General features: G+C 35.2%; 1 protein-coding gene across 1 annotated transcript; it reads right to left on the reverse strand.

The window, feature by feature from the left end:
- Positions 1-4,788: 4,788 nt before the first annotated feature.
- LOC126765357 (uncharacterized) lies at positions 4,789-8,824 on the reverse strand. The gene is made up of 3 exons (XM_050483082.1): positions 7,233-8,824; positions 7,050-7,172; positions 4,789-6,975 (listed from the first exon to the last, which is right to left on the reverse strand). Exons 1-3 carry the CDS (start codon positions 7,263-7,265, stop codon positions 6,547-6,549), a joined length of 585 nt encoding a protein of 194 aa, XP_050339039.1. The 5' UTR covers positions 7,266-8,824; the 3' UTR covers positions 4,789-6,546.
- Between the last annotated feature and the right edge of the window lie 741 nt (positions 8,825-9,565).

Here is a 9,565-nt window from a genome sequence, read left to right on the forward strand (position 1 = left end):
GTAGATAATTTCGTCTATTTAGGAACCAGTATTAACACCAGCAACAATGTCAGCCTGGAAATCCAACGCAGGATAACTCTTGCCAACAGGTGCTACTTCGGACTGAGTAGGCAATTGAGAAGCAATGTCCTCTCTCGACAAACAAAAACCAAACTCTATAAGTCACTCATAATTCCCGTCCTGCTATATGGTGCAGAGGCTTGGACGATGTCAACAACTGATGAGTCGACGTTGCGAGTTTTTGAGAGAAAAGTTCTGCGAAAGATTTATGGTCCTTTGCGCGTTGGCCACGGTGAATATCGCATTCGATGGAACGATGAGCTGTACGAGATATACGATGACATTGACATAGTTCAGCGAATTAAAAGACAGCGGCTACGCTGGCTAGGTCATGTTGTCCGAATGGACGAAAACACTCCAGCTCTGAAAGTATTCGACGCTGTACCCGCCGGGGGAAGGACCTCCACTCCGTTGGAAGGACCAGGTGGAGAAGGACCTGGCTACGCTTGGAATATCCAATTGGCGCCACGTAGCGAAAAGAAGAAACGACTGGCGCGCTGTTGTTAACTCGGCTATAATCGCGTAAGCGGTGTCTACGCCAATTAAGAAGAAGAAGCATATATACATAAATATGTAAATGATTTCTGAAATCCAACGCAAAAAGGAAGATGAAATTATGGAAGACTTTAGCTTTGCATTGGCAGCTGCAGCATATTTTAGATATGGATCTACATTTGTTCATCATTCTGTCCCAAAATCACCCAACTTTTTAATAGATGTATTACCGCATTTGGATGAAAACAGGTTTCGAGAAATTGTGCGAGTCAGCAAAACCACATTTGATTTTATCATTGATCTGATAAAGGATGACGAAGTGTTCAATGGTCCACGTTCATGTAAACAGTTCCCTATCCAAATTCAATTCGCTGTAGTAATGTACCGACTGGGTTCATGTGGAGAAGGAGCAACAATTACTAAAATTGCTAGTTTGTTTGGTATTAGCGATGGTGGAGTAATACAGGTGAGCTATTTCCATATGTATCGGTTAAAATTTGTGTTTCAGCTGTATTTTAAATTTCTCAATAGGTCATGACCAACAGAGTATTTGATGCAATAATTAAAAGGAAAACTCAGTTTCTGTTTTGGCCGGACCCTGTAGAGAGTAGAGCTTTAGTTGTTCAAACACTCAGTGAGCTACCACATTGTGTTGGCTACGTAGATGGAATGGAGATAAAATTGGCGGAAAAACCCACTGTAGATTGTGAAGCATATTTTTCTCGCAAATATATATATTCACTTAAGGCTCAATGTGTGTGTGACCACAAACTAGTAATTCGTCTAATGGTATTGGGGTATCCCGGTAGTGTTCACGACGCTAGGATATACACCAATTGCGAGCTGTCCACAAACGCCACTGAAATGCTAACAGGATCAGAGTGGTTAGCTGCAGACAGTGCATATTAATTAACTTCGACCCTTCCTCCTTTTAGAATAAACGCAACGGAAGGCACCTTGAATCAACGAATTCTGTTCAACAGAACGTTCAGCCAGTACCGAATAAGAATTGAGCATTGCTTTGGTTTATTGAAAGAACGTTTTAATAGCTTGAAAGAACTCAAAATTCAAATAAAGAGTGATAATTCGGCCGGTGGATATTAGTTTGTGCGATATTGCACAATATTATATTAAAAGAAAACGACGGTAGTTTTGATGTTGACGAAGAAAGCATTAGTGAAAACAGTGAAACCGACGAGCCTGGGGATCAAAACTTACCAACAGTTGAAGGTGCATCTAAGCGCCTTTCATTGTTATCACTAATGGAAACTTAAAAATAAAGTATTGAAACTCATGTTTACATATCTTTAAAATCCATTAATATATGCTTTTATTTACAGAAAAATAAAAAGTGCTTCTGTGCCTATTAACATTTAGTTACATTCAAATATATGTATTTTGTTATGAGATCTTTTAAATTTGCGAAAAAAGTACCATGTGAAATCTCTTAAAGTTTAACATTTATTTTGATTTTAACTTTAACTCAATTTCAAACATTTTAATGCGTTCTTCACTAGCAAGTTTTAGTTTTTCAATTTCCAGTTTGGTTTCTTTTTCTTTTTCTGATTCAGTTTCAATTCTTTTCATTTCTAATTGATTATTCAGTTCAATTCTTTTCAACTCGACCTCATTCTTTTCTTTTTCCTTTTCTAATTCTACTTTCTTAACTTCTAATTCCAACCTTTTCTCCTGAATAAAAATCAATTTATTGAACGGGGCTTCACCCTTTCTTTTTGGTTTTTTTGTTGAACTTCTAAAGTCCAACAAACTTTGTGGTGTAGAAGTTCCCGCGGCGGCGGCACTGCAATCGCCATTGGGTCAACTAAATCCTCACAATCCACTATGGTCTGAAATTCAAATTTTTTGGCATAAATCCAAAAATTATTTTTTCTTATTTCAAAAAAATAGGTACGCAGTATTAATTAAGACATTTCAGTGGTCTAAAATATACAAAAAATTATTTGGATATGGCAACTCTGTTCTAAATATGAGCTGTAAAACATGATGCTTCTGAAGCAACAACAAACTTGTAAACAGTTCAGTAAAATATTGTAAGAAAACAGCTGTTCGATAATAGTTAAAAAGGAAAAAAAGAAATAAATTTATAATGGAAGAATATAAGAAAGGTATCCATTTTTGAACTTATTGGAAAAAATGTGGTTTGTTCTGTTATATCTGTATAGTGTGGAGTTTTGTTTGATAGCTTTTTTAACCGAAAATTTCGTATTAACCTGTGTTCTGTGGAGTGAAAGTTGTGTGCATTGTCCCGTATCGTTCCAGATTTTTATGTTCGGTGGATGTTTGGGGTATGTTCTTTAAAATCATGTATGTAACATTGACCCGTTTTCGCCCCGTTTAAGTATATTTGTAATTTTCAGCAACCTTTAAATTCCAACACGAAGAAATGCTTGGAGTTTGGATAGAGGGCGATCGCAAAACTAATGTTGTTTTGGATTGGGCATTTAAAAAAATTAATACTAATGAGTTAAGTTTAAAGAAAAAGGATGAAATAAGAAAAAAAAAAATACAAAATTTATTAGCATATGTTAGCCAAAAATTATCAAAATGTATTCGTATGGTTAATAGATTTAAAGAGAAATACCCCCAGTGGGTTTCCGTAACAACTATTATTGAAATTTCTGAGAATGATTTTGAAAAACCCTGTTCAAGTAAAGCAGGACGACCAAAGGTTAGCAACACAGATGCAAAAGATCGGCTTAAGAGGAATCTGGCAAGTGATCTTTCATGTGAAAACAATGACGATATTGATTTTTTGATTCATGCAGCTACTGTGGCGGCAAAAAATCAAAACAAAGTGATTTAGCATTTATTTTAAAGAAAACTGCACTTCAAGCAGAACAAAGCTAAATAAGAAAAGCTGTTACCTCCAAAAAACACGAAGCAGTTCCACTCACTCCGGAAGAAGCTCTCGCATTTTTACTTGAAAATGATTTAAGCAAAAGACAATATATCAACATGAGGTTGTTAAATAAAGAAAGGAATTGCAATATACATATGTATATCCAAGCTATGAGGAAGTAATTAAATGCAAGCTACTTTGCCGGCCTAAGGAGATATCTGTGTCGGAGTCTTCAGCGGAAGTATCACTGCAAAATCTCTTAGACCATACCGCACAACGCATTCTTTTATTCCAAAAAGATGGCAGAAATTTAGAATGTTGTTTTAATTGCTAGCTATGGGTTTGACGGTACAACGGGACAAAGTATGTTTAAACAAAGGTTTGAGACAAGTACACCTCAAATTTTTGACCAATCACTGTTTGTAACTACCATTAAACCTTTACAAATGTTGGACAGTTCTGGCAAAATTATTTGGAGGAATCGCACTACGCAATCAGTGCGGTTTTGCAGGCCATTAAAAATGCAATTAGTAAAATAATCTACAGCTCTAATTCTATCAGAAAATAGTCAGCTAGATATGCAAATATCTTATTTAAATCCATTTGAATATTACCTTGATAACAGAGAAAAAATTATTGTCAATTATGATTTGCATATGATTTTGATTGATGGAGAGGTACTAAATGTTATAACAAACACCAATTCTAATCAAAAATGCCCAATATATGGTGCTACACCAAAACAATTCGTAATAACAAAGAATTTTAATTCTGATGTTTTTAAACCCAAACTTACATCCCTTAGATATGGTATTAGCCCACTACATGCATGGATTCGAGTATTTGAATTCGTTGTACACATTGCTTATAGAATCGAATTAAAAAAGTGGCAAATAAGGGAAGCTTCAGATAAAGAAGCATTCCAACTTCGTAAACAAGAAGTACAAAAGAGGTTTTGGGAAGAAATGGGCCATCATGTAGATAAGCCTAAAAGCGCCCATACACGAGCACACAAGTGCGTTCGATCGGTATGTGTGCGCTTGCGGTTTATCGTGTATGGGCTTGTTCGCGTACCGATCCATGTTCGCGAAAATGTTTGATTTTTTACGATCGGTGCGCGAACATGTTTATCGTGTATGGCGTTGTCGGCGCACAAAATCTCATTTCTCTCGTGTCGCCGAACAGTGAAGATCGCGGACAATGCCAAGTGTTAAGGGGAGAGCCTGCTTTCGAGGCTGCAAAAAATCGATTTTTTTGAGAATTTTTTTGCGAGGGAAAGAAATAATTGATTCAAGCGAAATTTCTAGGCTTTATAGTTATATATTTGAGCATCTTTCACAAATTTTTTGGATACGAAATCTTTGATATTCTGCCTTTGGGAAGCAATTACCCGATGCATCTCGCATGTACATTTTTCGGACGGCGGGCAGGATGCAGGTCGCAATTTCTATCGGAAACAAAAAATTCAAAGAGATTCATATTTTTTATTAATTTATCTTCTAGTTAAACTAAGAAAATTCCAAAAAAAAGTGTAAAATTTAAAATTTTATTAAAAATTGAATAAGTAGTGGCTTTTCAAAAGAATTTTATTTTATGCTGTTTAAAAATATACAATTAAAACTTGACTTTTCTTAATATTTTTTTAGTTTAAGTATAAGATAATTTTATGTCAATGATAATAAACTTTGCCCTAATTCCATACGACGTTTATTTTTTTCTATCCTGCCCGCCAATTAAGAATAATCGTAAAAATGAAAAACCGAGAAATAACGCTTCAAAGTTTTCGCTTTTTGCCTAAGCGCTCATACATATACATAGTGTAAGAAAAATAAAAGTTGGAATAACTTATTAACGAAATACAATTAAATAGATAAAAATGCTACATTAGAAATAAATTCCAAGAAATGTTCCGCTTGCCTGTCGCACATGTTAACTCTGTGAAGAACGAACGCAAAATGGATTTGTGTGTCGTGTATGGGCAAACGAATTCATACCGATCGAACGCACTTGTGTGCTCGTGTATGGGCGCTATAAAGCAAATGGTAGTAGAACATCAAATAACGGCAATACTGCCAGGAAAGCATTTAACAATTTGGAACTCTTTTCTTTAATTACAAATATTGATATAGAAATTTTGAATAACTTTAGAGTAATATTAATTGCTATTTCCTGCGAGTATCCTATAGATAACACAAAGTTTGAAGATTTTTGCAAAAGAACTGCCTTCTTGTACATGGAAAAATATTTATGGTTTCCAATGTCAGCAACAGTTCATAAACAATTTGTTCACGGCTCACAGATTATACAAAATTGCGTAATGCCTGTTGGTTGTTTTGGTGAAAATGCGTCAGAAGCTCGAAATAAATTATACAAGAGAGATCGCAACGCACATGCAAGATAAAATACAAGAAAAAATAATATGACTGATGTTTTCAATAGAGCAATGGATTCTTCAGACCCCCTTCTTTCAAGCTTGTCTTTCTCCGCTAGAGAAAAATATCGGAAAAGAAAGAAGCTACCAGAAGAAGTAATACAATTGCTTACACCTTCAAGTGAGCTGCAAATTTGCAACCACTTGCCAGGGGGATCTGAATACGATTCGGATAATTCTGATTCCGATATATCGGAAGCAGACGTTGTGGAGAACGCTTTAGTTTTAGATACGGAAGACTGTGATTTCGAATGATTTGCTTGGTACATATAACTTTTTATATTATATTCAAGTGAATTTAATAATTCTGTAACTTCTCTCTCATTTCAGATGTACAGTAAATGTTATTATAAAAATAATTGTTTCAGTAAAAACATGTGTATAAATATTCGGATAATAAAATTATTTGACCACTTTTGCCTATCATATGCAAATTTTTCATTTTATAAAACCAAATTTTTAGTATAGGTCCAAGGGAGGTATTCCTAGGGACTGGCCGATTTCAAATATTTTTGGTATCGTCGATGCGTATTACAAGAATAACATATTTACCAATTTTCGTGAAGATATCGCAATTTTTGGAGCTGAAATTCAAAAATTTTTACTATAGGTCCAAGGGAGGTACCCCTGGAGAATGACCGATTTCATCCATTCTTGGAATTTTTCTTAACTAAGTCATATATAACCTGTATGCGAAATTTCAATTGCCTAGTACCACTCCTTCTAATTTATGCCAAAAAATTTGAATTTCAGACCACAGTGCATCGAGCGCACACAAGTCGTAGGAATCGATGGTATCGTTTAACGAACTATCAGCACAAGGGGAATCAGTCAGTACTTCAATGCTGTCAGTGCTTTCAAAAATTACTCCGGGATTTACATTTTTGCGTTGCCCGAAGATAACTTCCAGTAAGTCAAAGTTGGGACAAATTTTGTTGACATGCGCTGATACGCTTGACTCGTCACCATTAGCGAGTAGTCCAGACCCAGTTTTGTTTTTCCAGGCTGCCGCGGCAACGTACAACGCTTTGAGATACCTCATTTTGCTTTTCATAGCTACGCAAAGGACAGATTGAAGTGCCGGTGTATTTTGCTGCAATTTTTCGTAAAACCTTTGGGAGGTCGGTTTCTGGAAGATATGCGTAAATGCGTGTTAAAACAAACATATGTACCTAAACATTTTCACTTTTCTAAAACCCTTACCTCAAAAGATTCTGGACTATCTTTAATTGCGTCGGATACTGCTTGCAACAGCTGCAGGGACTGCGACTCTGTCCAGCGATGGGACGGTTTCAGCCGTAGGCGCTTTTGCCTTAACTTTTTATCCTGAAATATAAAACAATTGCAACAATTAAATAAAATTTATGTTCGGAGTTTCATTCTTACCTTTTCCATTTTAATTTTGACAATAATATTCATCAGCTGGTCGTTTGGAAGGGTTGCTTTTGCAATATCGTAAATTTACAAGCGTTCTTTACACACTGACATTGGTGCGTAATGTGTTTAAATGAATTTCCATATAAGTTGCTGCCAGATTTTTACGCATTCGTAAATATACACGGTTTAAGAGGTTTACGGGGCTTTTACACGTTTAAACGAATACCCTTATTGTATTTTGCTTATGAAATTCAAACTAATTATTGCATTATCCAATGTTTACCAACATTGGTATAACATAGCTTCACATGCATGGGTTGCCATGTTTCTTCAATTTAGAGCTTCACATGCATGGATTGCCAACACACCTCCTCAAAAACAATATTCATAGCAATGTTTATAATTTGGTATTCAAAGATAAAATCATTTACATTTCCATTACCAATAAATAAATTCAATCTCAGTTACTTAAATCTACAGATGCGACAAGCTTGACAGTAGCTGGGAATACATATTGGTCCAACATTCGTTGCAAGGATTAGGAAAAACCCAGAAAAACCTAATCAGACCAGTAATGAAAAATTATACACTTAAATTAAATTGGAAATTTATTAATGTAGCAATTTGGATTAAAATCTATGATTTATGCACATAAATATCCTTCCTTTCAATCTGTTTTCATATATCAGCAATATCCTCAGGTATGTATATTAGTCAGTCAAACCCATTTGGCATCTCAGATTAATAAAGCGTGGAGCTGGAAGTGTTTTTGTTAAAATATCTGCTATCTGTTTATCTGTGGAAATATATTCAATTTGTATTAGTTTATTTTCAATTTGTTCTCTAGTAAAATGATATTTTATGTCAATATGTTTAGATCGTTTGTGACAAGAGGGGTTATTAGCAATACTTATACAACACCGATTATCTTCAAATAATTTAATTGGTTGTTTCAATTTAATTTTTAAACTCTTCATTTACGATTTAAGCCACAATGCTTCTCTAACCGCCTCAAACAAAGCCATATATTCTGCTTCAGTTGATGAAGCAGCCACGGAGTTTTGTTTTCTCGTATTCCAACAAATTACATTTGAATCAAACATTTTAAATAAATATCCTGTTGTACTTCTTCTATCACTCTCACTACCACCCCAATCTGAGTCTACATAACCAATTAAGAAATTATCATAATTAGTATATTTCTTAAATACTAATTTCGAATCAATAGTCCCCTTCAGGTACCTCAAAACTCTCTTTAAACATTGCCAGAGTTCTTGGTTGTTCCTGTGACTATATCGACAGAAACGCATTGCTATTGCTTTATATGCTCTTGGCTCTTCTGCAGAATACCGAACAATTGGAAATATGTTCGGAATTGGTTAAAGCACTGTCTGCTCCATTCTAATTGATTTCTGTCATGAAGTCTGGCGTTGTTTGTGGCCTTTGTATTTGAAGAAATTCCCAATGTACGAAATTCAATTGCGCGAGTATTTAAATGGTTTTGAGTCATTGGATTTCCCTCCAGTGTTAGGAGCTATAGGTAATAAGTTAATGTTTTTACATTTGAGTTTTTATATATTTTTAAGTTTTAGATGGTTGTCGTATAGAAGTTCGCCCAGCTGCAGAAGATGCTGTTGACTACTACAATTACAAATGCTGGTATTCCACAGTTCTTTTGGCTATAGTAGATGCAAGGTAAGTTTTTTCATGAAGCTCGTTTAAGCACCTAATGTATTTGTTTAATGTTATAGATGTCGCTTTATATACATCAACGTTGGTAGTCCAGGCCGTTGTAATGACTCTTCAATATTTGAGAGATCATCTTTAAAAAGTGAGTTGGCACAATGTACTATATTTAAAGACATGAGTAAACAAATATCGTCAGTTAATGTTCCAGTCGTTTTGTTGGGCGACTCTGCGTTCAAATTTGATGAACATTTGATGAAACCGTACCCATTTTGTGTAAACCAACCTTTGGATAAAAAAAAAATCAACTATGTACTCTCGAAATGCCGAAGAGTAGTGGAGAATGCTTTCGGTCATTTAAAGGGAAGGTTTAGACGGGTTGGAAAAGCCTTGGATAACCACATGGCCAACACGAAAATCGTCATAAAAGCGTGCTGTGTTTTGCACAACTTTTTAAATGAGGAAAATGATGAAATTAATGAAAAGTGGATTGCAGCACAACAAATCGAAAACGAATCTCGGCAGTTGCCAGAAGACGTCTCTAACATTTGTGGAAATGTCAACCCAAGAGCAGAGGAAATAAGACAAGCGTTCGTTTCGTATTTCGGTGAGTTATTACATTTAACTTTGAAATATTATTAAATCTCAACCGATCC

This window comes from Bactrocera neohumeralis, unplaced genomic scaffold (assembly GCF_024586455.1).
Source record: "Bactrocera neohumeralis isolate Rockhampton unplaced genomic scaffold, APGP_CSIRO_Bneo_wtdbg2-racon-allhic-juicebox.fasta_v2 cluster10, whole genome shotgun sequence".
NCBI lineage: Eukaryota > Metazoa > Arthropoda > Insecta > Diptera > Tephritidae > Bactrocera > Bactrocera neohumeralis.